At 51.8% G+C, this 15,466-nt stretch overlaps 5 protein-coding genes across 5 annotated transcripts; 3 read left to right on the forward strand and 2 right to left on the reverse strand.

Annotated features, from left to right (window-relative positions):
- Positions 1 to 77: 77 nt before the first annotated feature.
- On the forward strand, positions 78 to 1,208 carry SPSK_07678 (CHCH domain containing protein; the record flags this gene model as incomplete). The annotated part of the gene is made up of 2 exons (XM_016734335.1): positions 78 to 718; positions 785 to 1,208. 2 exons carry the CDS (start codon positions 78 to 80, stop codon positions 1,206 to 1,208), a joined length of 1,065 nt encoding a protein of 354 aa, XP_016591006.1.
- A 522-nt stretch (positions 1,209 to 1,730) lies between these two features.
- On the reverse strand, positions 1,731 to 2,651 carry SPSK_07811 (uncharacterized protein; the record flags this gene model as incomplete). The annotated part of the gene is made up of 1 exon (XM_016734466.1): positions 1,731 to 2,651. One exon carries the CDS (start codon positions 2,649 to 2,651, stop codon positions 1,731 to 1,733), a length of 921 nt encoding a protein of 306 aa, XP_016591007.1.
- A 2,018-nt stretch (positions 2,652 to 4,669) lies between these two features.
- On the forward strand, positions 4,670 to 5,305 carry SPSK_07989 (uncharacterized protein; the record flags this gene model as incomplete). Its single annotated transcript, XM_016734641.1, has 2 exons — positions 4,670 to 5,199; positions 5,272 to 5,305. 2 exons carry the CDS (start codon positions 4,670 to 4,672, stop codon positions 5,303 to 5,305), a joined length of 564 nt encoding a protein of 187 aa, XP_016591008.1.
- Positions 5,306 to 6,018: 713 nt separating this feature from the next.
- SPSK_07431 (uncharacterized protein) lies at positions 6,019 to 7,596 on the reverse strand (the record flags this gene model as incomplete). Its single annotated transcript, XM_016734094.1, has 2 exons — positions 6,019 to 7,140; positions 7,225 to 7,596. The coding sequence occupies 2 exons, from the start codon at positions 7,594 to 7,596 to the stop codon at positions 6,019 to 6,021; spliced, it is 1,494 nt and encodes a 497-aa protein (XP_016591009.1).
- A 5,647-nt stretch (positions 7,597 to 13,243) lies between these two features.
- Positions 13,244 to 14,815, forward strand: SPSK_07433 (aspergillopepsin I; the record flags this gene model as incomplete). The annotated part of the gene is made up of 1 exon (XM_016734096.1): positions 13,244 to 14,815. The coding sequence occupies one exon, from the start codon at positions 13,244 to 13,246 to the stop codon at positions 14,813 to 14,815; it is 1,572 nt and encodes a 523-aa protein (XP_016591010.1).
- Between the last annotated feature and the right edge of the window lie 651 nt (positions 14,816 to 15,466).

Below are 15,466 nucleotides of genomic sequence, written 5' to 3' on the forward strand. Positions count from 1 at the left end.
CTCATTATTTTCTTTCGACTTCTCTTCTTTCTTGTACACTATTCCCCTGCTTTTCCTATTCCACACAACTGATCACAATGTATCGCGCATCATTACGTTCCTCGGCGCAACTCGCCCGCACCATCCGCCACCCAGCCGTGTCCGGCGCCCCCCGGCGGTTTGCTTCAACGGCAGCTAGCAGCAGTGGCACATGGAAGGGCACCGTGGCCCGATGGAGCGTGGCTGCCGGCGCCCTGTACTGGTATACCACGAGCCCGATCTTTGCCGACGAAGCGGCGCGCCACAACTCCCTCAGGAGCAGATCGACACCGACGACGACCTCTACCGACGCTGCTGCGATTGCTCCCCAGGACTCTGAGTTCCGCACCATCGACTCCCTACTAGAAGAGAAGCAGCGGGCCGAGGCGGAGAAGTCTGCTGCGGCGGCAGCGAAGAGCAAGAAGGCAGACACAGCAGAGACCACGTCCTCCAAATCGACACCCCCGGCTCCCGGTGGCGAGGGTGCGGCGGTTGTGGGCGACGGCTCGCCTGAGGCTCTGGAGGAGGAGGCTAGCCAGCAGGGCGCGTTCAACCCGGAGACTGGCGAGATCAACTGGGACTGCCCGTGTCTCGGCGGCATGGCCGACGGCCCGTGCGGCGAGGACTTTAAGGCGGCGTTCAGCTGCTTCGTTTTCTCGACCGAGGAGCCCAAGGGCATGGACTGCATCGAGAAGTTCCAGTATGTCGTTCCGTAGCTCGCTCACATCCGATTGCTTCCGAGATCACAATGCTAACCAGACAATAGGCACATGCAGGACTGCTTCCGCAAGTACCCTGAGATCTATGGCGCGGAACTCGCGGACGAAGAGCAGGACGCCGATAACGCGGGTCCCGACGACCAGCGGCGGCCCGGCCATGTCGAAGGCGTTCCCGAGGGCGCTGCAGCATCCGAGTCCCAGCTGCAGCCCAAGCCTGCCGATGTGACGACTGCCCAGTTCGAAGTAGCACCCACAGAGACCAACCCGACTACAAAGAGCGATGCCGCCGCTGAGAACAACGCACCGGCAGCATCGGCCGCCCCGGCGGTGGCCGCTGAGGCTCCCAAAGACGACGTCGTGCAAGCCGAGGCCAACCAATTTGCGAAGACGGAACAAAAACCTGCCGAGGCTGTTGACGATGGCCTCGTGCCCACGGCCGCTTTCGATGCGACCGGCGCCAACAAGAACTAAAGAGGCAACCACGTGCCGAATGAAAGAACGATCACCACTTGTACAACACTAGACGAAACGGAAACGCATTGGGATGGCGGACAGCGGTCGTGGTTATGAGCTTGAAGATGGGTCACGAAAAAAAGAACTATAATAATAACATGGGATGGACGACGGAGCACAGTCGACATCTTCCATGTTTCTGCATGGTTCATTAGGATAGCTTTAGGCTGCCACAACCTCCTTTCTCATTCCATTTTTGTGCGCACTCGTGTATAATGTATACTACCGCCAGAACAATAATGCCGCACATAAAAGAGAATGTAGATACCTGAAATACAAACGCTCCCTCTCTTGATTGTGTACTTTGCCGCGTTAATTCGCATTTATCTACGTTGCATTATGGGCATGTTATTGTTTGGCAAGGTTGAAGATCAATTTAACTGAAAAAAACCTATTCAACTAAAGCTAATAGACATTCTGGGGGTATCAAACTATCGCAACAACAGGGAACAAGACTTTTTTTTTTGGTGCTGCTCCGACTTAAAAGTCAAAAGACAGCGCTGGCTTCATAGCCGTTTTCATCTTGTGCAAAACAGAGTGCATCTTGTGCGAGCGCTTCTCCTGAGGAGTGCTCACGGCAGATCCCTTTTGCATGGTCTCGCCAAAGAGCGACTCCATAGACTGCTTGTTCTGGCCAAAGCGAACGCGATCCGAGCCCTGCTTCTTGACATGTGACTTGAGGTGCGCCTGCCACGAGAGGTCGGCAGGGCTAGACTCGGAGCCAAAGTCATGGAAGACACGGACTTGGGTGGCGCTGGACACGTAGCTGGTGGCACAGTGCTTGCAGCGACCACAGCTGTTTTTCTTGGACAGGATCTGCTCCTTTGTGATCTGAATGTGAGGGCACACATTGATGCACACAGAGTTCTGACTAGCGTCCAGCTGGTAGAGCCTCTGGAGGAGGAAGTGCAGACTGTCATTCTGATCCTTTGCAATTTTGGGCGTGAACGAGTTGGGAAGCCCGTCAATGCGAGGAGTCAGAGAAATTGCTGAGGTACGGCGCATAGTCACCATGTCCATCATGGCGTAGGCCTCAGTTAGCTTGCTAAGGTAATCCTTGAAGCTGCTGGCGCGGCCAGTCTGGACAAGGCGAGTAAGCTTAAGCGCCATTTGGATCTGGTGGTGACTGATCCCGGACTGGTGCGTCATGGTTTCATGGCCAGCTTGAGCCATCTTGGCCTTGTGGTCGTCACCATAGACGGCATCCATGCCCGACGACAGAGGAATGTCGTTCATGTCGATATCGTGGAGCAGCTCGCAGACATCGCAAGCCCAAAGCTCAGCGTGCTTGCGAGCGCGTCTGCAAAGGTGCTCCATGGTGTCATCGTGACACTCCTTCTCATTGGGCTCGGCCACGTCAAACGTGTCGTCCATGTTGGTCAAAAAGTACTGGAAAGCCATTTTGAACAATTTGGAAATAGACAGTCCTGTGGAACGAGCACCGAACGTGGAAGGAGGGGTTTGAGGTTTGCAAATAAACTTCTGTGGGCTGGTTCAGTCACAGTATGTGATAGAAACAGGAAGGTCTGATGAAGCTTTGGACTCAATCAGACAAAAAAGTTTGTTAAGGGTTAAGTTTCAAAATCGAAATGGTCGAAAAGTAGAGAGGAAGGCCAGATATATATACCTGGTTGAGGACGAAATGGGCTGAAGCGGACTCAGCATCAACCCGTGACCAGAGTTTGCATGGTGACGTCGAAGTCTACTAATGCCATGATGGTTCTGTCTGTATATACTCAGCAACGCTTCCACGCAGCCATTTTTTATCAGCCCCAGACTCGATGACGCCAAATTAAGCACATGATTTTACTTTCGACGTGTTTCCACATACCTGTCGGCTGACGATGCGGATGTACATAAAGACAATCCCAGATTATTCTATCTCTTTCTCTCTAAAGTCGTCAGCATGATTAAGATGGCTCTGTTCTATTTCATCATGATGCCCTAAAGTGCACATTTGAATATTTGCTTGAATACTTTGATGTTTCGAAAGAGCCATCCATTTGTGGAATGAATTATTAAGATATAAGTTTCCGATGGTATATAAAATCCCTCACTGATTCTATCTAAAGACAATAGACAATATGAACATTTATTGCGTTGTTGTTTTGTTGAATTTTCTTCATATCTTATTGTCTCTGTTTTGATCGTGTAAGTGAGGTTGCTTTGTCCAATCAGAGTGCAGTGTATTTCTTCGCCAACAATGAACGGTTGGAGAGTACATGTGATAGATCACATGCATCATTCGCTGGATGTCACGTGAGACCCACAAGCAGTGCTGGTTCCTTTTTCGAAAGTCGATCTGCTCGGAGCACATGCTGCGACGGAAGCAGTCGATCGCAAGACCCGCCCTGGCCTTGGAGGCCTGTGTCCACGTAAGGACCCATTCTCATAGCAGATTTTGCGATTCTTCGCGCAGAACGACGTCATCGCCCAGCAGCTCCATTCAAGGTCCGCCATTCGCTCCTGTCATCGCCCACTCTGCTCGTCGTTCGTGCCTTCTTTCTTTTGCGATCGTTCGGCCTTTCACTTTAGTCTCGCATTTGGCCAATAGCTCTTTCCATATTTTTCGTCTTTGGCGGCCAGGGACTGTCTTTGATTACATCTGCTCTTGCCGCGACAAAGACCAGAAATGCTCAATCGTCGGGTTCGTAGGGTTCTTTCCTGTAGACAATTACACGCCAAACTCGCGCCTCGTCGATCTAACCCCACCTACGCTCTCCCAGGAGAAAGGGTGTGAAGTCACCATCTGGATACCATAGCAAGACGCCAATCCACAGGCGGCCAGAAGCCAGACCAGGGCCAGAACCAGGCCATTTGGTGACTGCTTGGTTTTGTCATGCCTGCGCTCTGCTTTCTCCTACCTCGTTCTTCCTTCTTTTGTGCCCCTCCCGGCGATCAAATGACAATAAAAACTAAGCTTGTCCCAACTTCTTCCTTGTCCCGCATCTAGCTTCTTCTTCTCTCACAATCTTTACAGCTCAATCAAAACACCGAATCGCTTTTCATTTTCGATTCTTCTCACAGTCAGGCTTTTGTCTCTCGCATACACTTTCTCTGCACATAATTCCTAGCTGCCACCGCGCATTTTTCCCGTCTGCAAAAGTACGTGACATCAGCTACCGCTTTGTACAGCCCTTCGCTCTGCATCCTCAGGCGATTGCAAACCTGCCGCCATCAGAGTCTCCACGGCATCCTTTTCTTTATTGATGTATTTGCTGACTTTTTCTTCCCCCTCATACAGTGTCGTACGCAGACATCGCTTCCAAAGGCCCCAAGCAGACCCCCGAAGAGGTATGTAGCCACACTTTCTGCGTGCTTTTTAGTGGAATATTGGACATTGGCGTCTAGGCCGCTCCAGTCTAGCTTTGTATTCTTTCCTTTTCTTGTCTCTCTTTGGTCGAGTATTGCCAGCTCACATGTCCAACCCCCTAAAGGCTGCGGCGCCGCAACTTCCCGAGGTCGAGAACACCGAGTCGAACGCCTCTACCACGTCATTCCCCGATGTCGACACCCCGGATCTGCAGACCGTGTCTTCTGAGGCACAGGACGTGGCCGATTCGGTGAAGAAGGACGCCAAGGGTCTTTCCCGTGACTTTGAGGCGCAAAAGGCCAAAGTCTCGAGCGCTGCCAAGAACGCAAAGGAGAAGGCGAAAAAGGCCGCCGGCAAGGCCCAGAAGCAGGCCAGCGACACGGCCCACGAGGCCGAGGTGCAGGCCAAGCGCGCCGACAACTGGCTGACGAAGCAGTTCTCCATCCTGGAGTCGGACCATCCCGCCGCGACAAAGGTGGCTGTGGCTGGCAACCTCGTAGCCGTTGTTGGCCTGGGCGCATTCCTGGGTTTCCGCGCCTGGGGCCTGCATGAGCAGGGCCGCCTGGACTGGAAGAGCACAGCAACGGGTCTGGCCGTGGTGGGCGCCGTTGGCATCGTGGAGAGCACGCTCGCAAAGTGAGCCGACAGTCTTCCATCATTTTTTTTGTTTCACATTGTGCCTGCGTCCGTGTACTAACTTCCATCCAGCTATTTCTACAAGGGACAGAGCAAGAAGCAGTAGGTATCTGCATAGGTGAACTGCAGGGAGGATTGACGTTCTGAGGCCGAGTTAATTGGCGGGCTCGCTGCAATTTTGCTGTTGAATTTCCCTTTCGTCTATTTTGAACAGTCTTGCATGCTCTGGTCACGGCGGTATTCAGGGTTGGAATGGATAGGGTCCTTTTCCTTGCGCATTTTATTCATTCATTTCTGTTTTGCCCGGAATCACTTAGGTTGCGTATTGTTTGTCGGAGATCATTCCACTCTATTTCCAATAAAATTTGTGCATTTTATATTTTGCTCGCTCTGCACAGCGTTCTACTATACATTGGGGATGAAGGACACACCATGCCTCAATATAGGGGGGACAAGTACCTGATAACCTGACAAATGTACAAAAATAATAGATGAAACAAGGCGCGACATCCCGTGCACGCCCAACCCGTCTAAGCAATATTGCAAACAAACTGAGCATTCGCAAGATGTGTATCATGAATGATCGCCAACAAAGCCTCAGATGTATCGATATCGCAACAACAATGTCCGAGAATGTAAAAAGAATAGAGATGCGAGAAAACCCAGGACAAAAAAAACAAACGCAGGCGACAAAGACGGATGATCCCGAACGAACGTTAAAGGAGACAAACAATGCCAGGAGGTGAAGAGTCACCGGATATAGATTCAAATATGATGAAGAATGTAAGGCGAACAGAGTTGTCGCATGCAGCAAGTCAGTTAGTTGCCCTGGCGGCTGATGGCCTCGCGCAGTCGCTTTACCCAGTGCTTTCGTAGCGTGGCTGGCATCTTGCAGAACATAACGGCCTTGCTCGTGTCGGTCAAGATCTTCTCAGCGATGCGAAGCTGCAGATCCATATCCTCATCGGCAAACTCCAAGAAGAAAATCTCCATGGCCTGCTCAGGCCATCGTGTGGTCGATGCGAGGGTTGCAGCGGCGGCGTACTTGGACAGAACATCGCCCAGAAGGTTAGTGATGCCGTCTGCACGTGCGTTGTTGTTACTTGCGCCGCTGCCGGAGCTCTGGCGGCCGGTGCCAAGGGGGATGATGGCATCGCTAAACGACGACAGCCGCGACCCAGCCGGGGTCTGACCAGCAGCTGTGGCGGCGGCCGTGGCTGACGCAGCGGCAGCTGCATTTGCTTGCGATTCGGCGCGGTTCCGGGCCGCTGCGCTGTTGGCGTTGCCGCTGCCGTCGGTGCGCCTCCGTTTGGATGCTGCCGTCGTTGCCGTCGGTGTGGTGCTGTCGCCACCGGGCGCGAAACGTTTATGGCCCTGGCCAACCGCATTGTTACTGCTCCTGTTGCCATTGGGTTCATCCGGGGGTGTTAAGGCCGCCGCATTGCCTGCGCGACCAATGGCACCTACCCCTGTTTGTCGCAACCCGCCTGCCTGGGACGCGGCTGGTGGCGGCTGGATCGCCGAGTTCGACGCGGACACGGACTGTGTAGCTGTGTTCGGTGTGCTCTGCAGCGTCGGGCGTATTTGTTGAGCGCTCGCACTGTTCTGTGCTGAGTTGGCGTTGCCCTGTTGGCGCGACTGGGGGGTGGCGCCTGTCGGAACAGGAACTGGCGTAGAGTTGACGGTCGGGACGATACCGCTGGAGTTGTTCCGCTGGGGTGTCGCCCCTGTGTTGCTGCCAACGACTGGGCCGTTTGCAAGGCGCATGATGCTCGTGCCCGGTGGTGCCTCGCCACTCGGGATATTGTCAGGGCCCTTTCTGCGGGGCTTCGTGACGCGCTTGGGCTGACCGCCGGAACCGACGACATCGGGGAACAGGATCTCGAGATACTCGGCATTTTCAAACGGGCGCTCGCGAAGTGCGCGGGCGAGAGGCTCTTTCTACGCGGCGGGCACAAAAAACATGGTTAGTGGGCTGCAGACAAGTCCCCCCGTAGGTCTGTCCACACACGGCCGTCTTCTTACCTCCAGATGGCTCGTCCATGCGTCGTCGCTTCCCTTAATTATGCGCGTGGTCGGATCAAACGTAAACTGCGGGTTCTCCATAAGGCCGCGCCACAGGCGAAACTTTTTGCGCGCATTGTCCGTCTTGTTGATTAAATGCTGCTTTGTCGGATACGCGCCTTGTTCGCGCAGCATGGCCAGCGCGCGGTTCCAAGCCTCGGGCTTGAAGCTCATGTTCTCGCGAAGGCCCAGCTGAACAGACTGGCAGAGCGACTGAAAAAAAGTCGTCTCGTAGGCTGGCGTCCAGCTGAACCGGGGCTTCTTCTGCCATGGTAGGAGCGCGGTCGGCACAGAGGCGTGCGCGTCGGTCCTTGGCGACTCGTCCTCCGACATGGTCGGCGACGTTCCGTGAAAGACAATCGACGTGGTAGTGGTCGAAGGCGACGGCGCGAAGGTTGTCGATGTTTACTGCCCTTTTGGTCTAGCCGTGAGCACGGTTCGGCGCGACGTATGCTCGACACCAGTATGCACAAATAGCGTTGGAGCGACGTGCAGGGTGCAATACGGACGAGGCCGTGAAAGGTCGTAGTGGTGGCGATTTGAGACGGAGCGGCGACCGTGGGGGTGGTGGAAGAGACAACGGAAGAGCTGGGCAGACTATGGTTTGGGGAAAGGAGAACGGCAACTAGTGATGCAAACGGAGGGAAACGAATAGGAAAGAGGGAAATGGAAGACGGAGGGAAGGGGTGCCGTGCGACAGTGGGCGAAAGGGGGAACGCGGGCAGCGTAAACGAATCTGTAGCAGCGACACGGTAATACAACGAAGAGGGCGACGGAGAACGCGGAACGGAAGGACCGGGGTTGATACGAGGATAAGATTGCAAGAATAGCGCTTCTGGGGAAAGAGCAAAGGTGTCGTCAGCTCCGTAATGCTTGCGAGGGCTCTTCGTGGACGAAGGACCGTGGCTCGTGGGTGCTTCTTCCTGTATCGCGCCTACTTCCTTGCAAACGGTAATAAGATATCAGGAAAGAGATGGCGAGAAAAAGAAGAAGGAACCGCCCAGATGGCTGGGCTCCAAAGTCAAAATAGGAGATAAAGCAGGGCAAAACGGAGGTTTGGAGGGTCCAAAAGCTGGATGGACAACAGTGTAATGAGGGCCCAATCAATGGAGACTAGTCAACCAGATGGAAGAACAAAGCCAGCCGTTTCCACTCGAAGGAAGCCCGTCCTCTGATCCTCACTATTTCCAAGGTAACAATGAGAGGGAAATGCAAGAATACACCTTGCAAAAACGACGACGGAAAAGAAGTCGAACGAGGCCACGAGACAAGGAGGGAGGAAGGAGCTCCAGCGTTTTGAAAAGGATGTGAAATATGAGTGGCTGGGAAGGTGCGACGGGAGGGAGCCCAAGAGTTTCGGCGTGGACCCTCACCCTTTTTTGAGATGGAGAACGGTCGAACCAGTGGCTTGATTGGCTGGCCGGGCATTATTGGCCCAGCGGAAGGTTGGCTACGCGTATTACGGAGCCATTGGGCCAATTTTTCACTTTTTTTGTAAAGTAAAAAAAAGTGAAAATTCTCAGTTTCGTTTAGCGCCATCCTCCGAAATTTGAAACGGAAAGAGTTGGGCCTTCAGGCTACGGGCAAATACACTAGGGTCCAACACTGCACTGCGTCGCTTATTACTCGTGTATTTCTTCGTGTCGTTCCAAACAGTCAAAGCAGACACAGTCAGTGATACGTCGTCTCGAAGCTGACTGGACATGCCATGTCATTCACAGGTTTTGTGCTACGTTTTGACCATTCCAGCACTGTCACCGTACGTCGAACTGTTGACCTGTTAGTTTGGAGATGTATTTTAATTGGCTTTGCTTTTTTATGTGCATCCTTTTTTACGTTTTGTTTGATTCGAATAACCGGTTCCATATTCAACATACTATGTTGCAACCTGCACGACGACGATGAACTTGGAATATTCGTTTTCCATGCAATTCCACACGTATGCCCATTGTTTCCTCTCCTTGTCCCTTTTGATTGTTCCTGTTGATCGGTACACTTTGAACTGAATGTTTATATTTTGTCACACAGTTTGAATATTCTCAAATCGAGTAACATTCCCGATGAGCACGAGGTGTCATAAAATTGCACAAGTTCATATTTTCATAGTATTGGTGCTCGGATTTGTTTTCTGTCCTGATACTCACTTCATACCCCTGAATCAGAAAGCACGGCGGGTCCTGCGTACAGCCCATCGACGGGTGTCGTGAACGTGCCGTTTTCACCTGCTACGAGACAAATCCTGGGAACGCATGAATGATCGCTGGAAGATCTACCAGATCGCTCCCGGTCGAATGTTGTGTATGGTCAGCCGTCGGAGATACAGGCACGATTCACATTCCACGGCACAAAATGCCAGCAGCCCCGGTACCCAGCGAGAAGGGCAGAGACAGACAAGTGAACATGGACCTCAACATAGAGCTTACCAGTGCTAATCGATAGCAGTAACGAGGCTCGCGAGGGTCTGATGCAGGGGAGAGTATGTGCTTGGGCTATGCTTCAGAGATTCACCGCGATGTGTGTTGTGTCCGTCGTTCACATCCCCTAGCGTGAACCACGGATCAGCGATGAAAATCGCCGTTTCTCTCACGGATACACACGGGCTATTTTGCAGGCCTGGCCAACTGCGCCTTGGCTGGTTTAGTGGCCCACAGACGTCGGGTTCGATACACCTTTCCCGCCAAGCCTGCCGGAGATAGGGAATGTGCATGCATACGCGTCAACGGCATACTCCATACATGAGGCTTGTTTCTAGCGCCGCACCCAGGGTCACCACAGCCGACAGCAAGGGTAACAAACACACATGGGAAACTGGCCCCTGTTCATTCTGTTTCTCCTTTCCCACTGTTTAGCACAGACAGCTTTCGATTTTGGCCAGTTGTGGGCTGTTCGGTAGTGGAGGTGGTGAGATGCTGAAACACGAGAGTGCTGGCTGTTTGGGTCCAAAGGTGAAACATTGTTGGCAACAGGGAGAAGGCCCGACATACGACGTACCAAACCCTCTCAACAGAGAGTGTCTGTGTCGTGAGTATTGGTACACTGCCTCGATCCCTGCCTCCCAATCGACAAGTATAATTTATTACCATGTTTGCAATACAACCCGAGGCGCGCAAAATCACAGTTGCGCAAGCTGTCTGAAATAGGAAAGTGAGTATCCAAGACCATTATACGTTTGCCAGGGCTTTCGTATGACTCTCGCGCAGATAATTGGGGTGCACGTAGCATGAAGTCTTCCTAATTGATCTCGGCTCTCTTACAACAATGGAGACACCCGGCTTACATGCAATTCTTTTTCTCTTTTTCAAAACATGTGGCATTCCGCAAGACTCTTTCAATATGATTTGACCCGTACGATATTTGTTGCCAGTTTGAAAAACGGCGCCTAACGCATTGTGGAGAAAGCTCATATCTGCCAAGTGAAGTCAAAATGTCAAGTGAAGACGATCGAAACATATTCCAAGATGAGCTTCTGTACACCTCTGCTAAACTTCGACTGCTTTTAGTATTTTACACTGAAATTCCACACATATGTTTGTTTATTATTTTTAACGATATATCGTCACTAGCCTAGAGGTAGAATTACGAGCTTGGTGAGCCGTTTTGGTGAGGTTGATCATGATACAATCCAGCATGTGCTACACACTCTCGAATCCTTGTGTTCTTGTACCAAGTGCGGGTACGGCTGATCCCTTGGCTGGCAGGCCTTGGCTTTTCAGGCACTGGATAATACCACTCGTTTAGTATAGCATACGGCGGGTAATCCTTTCATTTCAAAAAGGCAAGCCAAGCCATACGCATCCAGGACAGGGACAGCAAGCATTTCATGCGCAGAAGATCTAAAGTCCTGTTTGGACGACCTGCGTTAAATGTGATATCCTGTAATAAAATAATTTGGCCGAATTTTAGCAACTAGATTTCAAGAACTTTCTTGCCATCAGCTTAGGAGACAACTGCAAATGGAACTGCCGACATAGAAATCTTGAGCGTAAGGGGGGGAACGAAGAAGAACAAAAAACGAGAATTGAGAAACGAAGATGAGGATCCGGTTCTAGGAAAACCGAAGGATACAGCAATTCCTATTTTCCGTAGATGCAGCAAATCGCATCACCCGCAGCCTCGACCGGCTGTTTGAGTGTTATGTTTCGGTAAACGGCCCAAACGAACATCCAGGGTCTTTGCGCTGCACAGCCGCCGCGGTTTGAGAGGAGACACAAAGCACACGAGTGGGAGAAGATATGCATGTTCAAGCAAAAGTACACCAACACAACCAGGTTGAATCGCCGAGTAACAAGCGCCGCCGCTACACGCCCCTTCCTCGTCGGTAAGTGTGAGTCCAGCAGGTAATATTCAGTCCAGCAGGAACAACACTCACATTGACTTCCTCAGTACGATGGCATGATTACCGTAAATAGCAGGTCCACAGGACGCTCTTGCATGTGGACATAATATCGTACAGAAACTAAAGCGCGCTCTTTCCTTCTCTGACTTCCTCCTTGCTGTCACGGGGACTTGACAGTGTAAAACCACAGTTTCCTACTCAGGACACTGCCGCTAGTTTGGCGGCGAGTCGCCCGCTTTCGTTTCTTCAGGGGCCCCTGCCAAAACCCGGGTGGATCGTCAATCGGAGAGATTCTGGCTCTGGACCCAGATGCAGTGGGGCGTGTAGAGAAGGTGCGACGGGAGCGAAGCGGCCCAATGGCGAAAGTCGAACCTGCTACAAGTGTCCGGTCTTCAAACTGGGTCGATGCCCCCTTTTAGGATTCTGTTTCCAACAACAACAACACTTCCCATTTGCCAGTTGGTTTGTACCGTTAGAGATTTTCTTGCATACCACACGTCGGGCGTCGTCATCAGTTCAATTCTTTCTCCACGGCCAGTGCCCTGACTAGTTATTATCTTTCTTCTGACGACCTCTGGGTCGCCAAACCGACGGCCTCATTTCAGTGGGCGGTTCCATTGCGGCCACAATTTCTTGCAAGATACTGAGCCCTCAGCAGATGGTAATATGTCTGCCTCACTTTTGATCCTTGGGGACATGTGAGGCGGTTTGGGAGCCGCAGTTACCCCCGTCTCTTTATCCATAGCCGTGGCGAAAACACGAACCCTCCTCTTTCCGTCGTTCCACTGGATTTCACAATGGCTTAGCTACTCCTATTGCAAGTGACATTTTCGTCACCACCATCCCTTTGCAGTTGTTATCCTCCTATTAGTGGAGGCTCTGCATACCCTCGCCCTGATACCCTTGTGCAGAGCCACTTTCCAACTTTCCAGTGACCTTCCAATGATCTTCCCTTCACACCCCCATTGCCTTTCTCCGTCTGCCACCCCGGCTCGCCTATCCCTCCAATGGCCTGTGCGTGGTGATCTCCGGCTATGGTGAATCAAAGCATGGTCCACCCAGCTTGGCATGGGCCGAGGGCTGGAACAATGAGAGCATCGGTGTACACAGTTTGTCGACAAAGACGACCGAGCAAAACTACATTTGTTTGCAAAGTTCCAGGAAAAGATGGCTCCACAAAGGGAAAGTAGGCGGAGTGCGATACCTGGTCTTCATGGGCCAGGAAGCCGCCCTGGCCTCGCCAAGGACCATTTGGTCTAAGGGGACCCCCATATATGAGCATGTTGTTGTGTTTCTTTCTTTCATATCCCAATTATATAACACTCCAAGGAAATCCGTTCTTTTACCTCTTTTCTTTCTTTTCTCTTCATCCCTCTCGACTTTTTGCTTTGTCTTCCCATTTCCTTCCTTGGCCCCCCCTTCTTTTTTTATTTCCCTGGTTCACTGTTTACTTTTGGCTCTATCAAAGTAACTTGAACATCTCGCCAGTGGTGATTCTTTTCTTCACCCCTTCTTTGATATTTTCTTCTTAACGACACGGAACGACGTCTCGTCCACCTGGTGTGGTTTGTTTTCTCATATACGCACTCGTTATCCAAATATTTTTTTCTTTCTCTCTTCATATTTCCAATTCACTCTTCCACCATGCGTTCGACCTTGAGTGTGATCTGCCTCCTGGGGCTTCTCATATCCTTCGTGTGCGCGGCTCCGGCCCCGAATACTATTCAGAAACGGTCTTTTAAGGTTGAGCGTGTCCGCAACGCAGCGTATGCTGGCCACAATACTCCGAAGCAGCTGATGAAAGCTCATTTAAAGTACGGAGTCCGGCCGCCACAGAACCTGGTCGCGCACCTCAACGCACAGGAGGTCGCCCGCCTAGAAGCTATCACGCAAAGCAAGAGACGAAGGGTTCACAAGCATGGCAATGGCAGTGGCAATACTGCCGGCAACGGCAACGCCGCCGGCAACAGCAACGCCGCCAGTAACAGCAACGCCGCCGGCAGCGGCAACAGAAACGGAAACAAAAACAGCAACGCTACCGGCAACAGCAATGCCAATGCCAACGGCAAAGCCAATGGCACAAGCACAGCTACCATTGACAACGGCAACAGCACTACTGGCGCCACCACCTCTACCACATCATCTACCAACTCGACGTCTACCAACTCGACGTCTACCCACTCGACATCTACCAACTCAACCTCAACCAACACGACCGCCGCCGCTGCTATCGGAAGCGGTGTTGGTATTGTGATCAACACGCCAACTTCTGGAGATGTCGAATACCTTTCTCCCGTGAGCATTGGTGGCCAGACACTCAACATGGATTTTGACACCGGCTCATCGGATCTCTGGGTCTTCAATACCGGCCTGTCTGCTGCTCAATCCAAGGGTCACACCCTCTTTGACTCCACCAAGTCGACCACGTTTACCAAGCTGACTGGCCAGACCTTCTCCATCTCCTACGGTGATGGTTCTGCTGTCTCTGGCACGGTGGGTACTGATGTTGTCAACATTGGCGGGGCATCGGTGGCCAAGCAGGCCGTCGAGCTGGCTACTCAAGTGTCGAGCTCGTTTGTTGCGGATACTGCAAGCAACGGACTTGTCGGTCTGGCCTTCAGCAAGCTGAACACGGTGAAGCCGAAGCGGCAGAAGACCTTTTTCGACAACGTCCAGAACAGCCTGGCGGCGCCCGTGTTCACAGCCAATCTACGCCACGATGCGGCTGGATCGTACGAGTTTGGTACCATCGACTCTACCCAGTTCAATGGCACTATGCATTTTGCCGCTGTCAACACGTCACAGGGCTTCTGGCAGTTTAGCAGCAGCAAGTTTGCTATTGGCAATGGTGCTGTGCAGACCGGCGGGGCAGGTCAGGCCATTGCCGATACCGGCACCACGCTGCTCCTGGCCAGCGACAAAATTGTTACTGCCTACTACTCAAGCGTGACGGGTGCCCAGAACAACCAGCAGGCAGGTGGTATCACTGTCCCCTGTAATGCTAACCTGCCGGACCTGCACCTCGACGTCGGCGGCAACATGGCCACGGTCAGGGGCACGGACATTATGTTCGAGCAGGTTACGGGCAACACCTGCTTCGGTGGTCTGCAGGCCATCGAAGGTGACCTGATGATCTTTGGTGATGTCTTCTTCAAGTCCAACTTCGTTGCCTTTAACCTGGGTAACAACACTGTTGGGTTTGCGAGCCACGCTTAAATGAGCCAGAGAGCATTTGCAACCTTTGCCTTTTCTATTTCTCCTTGCCTTATTTTTGCCTTGTCCACATACAACTTGGCTGGCACATACTTTTATCTTTTGCATGGAACTGGTTCCCAATGAAGCAGGAATGTTCCCATTTGCACCTTGTACATATAAAAAGTCCATATACATATTATACATACATCACCTGCGGCCAAAGTTTTTTGGTTTGTTCTAACACCGGGAGCTCACCCTGTATCTGTTCCATCCTATGTAAACAACGTAGTTCTCTATGAATGTCTGCATACTATTTTTCTCCTGTGACCAATATTCTAACTAAAAAGCTGAAGTGACAGAAACCAAAACACGAAGCTGGGGCATCGGTGAACAGTTACGCAAGCCTTTCCGATGTGTGGGACTATTGCAGCATGCTACTAAAGTAGTGCATCAGCGATGTTTCAACGTGGTTTTACTAATACTTAAATCCAGAGGAAGCAGAATTGTGATGTGACATTCGCTGAAAAAATGCTGAATTTCCAATCTGGCCAGGGGCAGTTTTGGACAACCCCAAACCATCTCGCTCCGTGCTTCTTCGCCCGTCAACCAGGACTTCGTTTCTTGGAGGCAAATCAATAGCATCCTCTCAAATGTTTAACGCTTTTTTGTTTT

The sequence above is a fragment of the Sporothrix schenckii genome, assembly GCF_000961545.1.
Source record: "Sporothrix schenckii 1099-18 chromosome Unknown Cont41, whole genome shotgun sequence".
Taxonomy (NCBI): Eukaryota; Fungi; Ascomycota; class Sordariomycetes; order Ophiostomatales; family Ophiostomataceae; genus Sporothrix; species Sporothrix schenckii.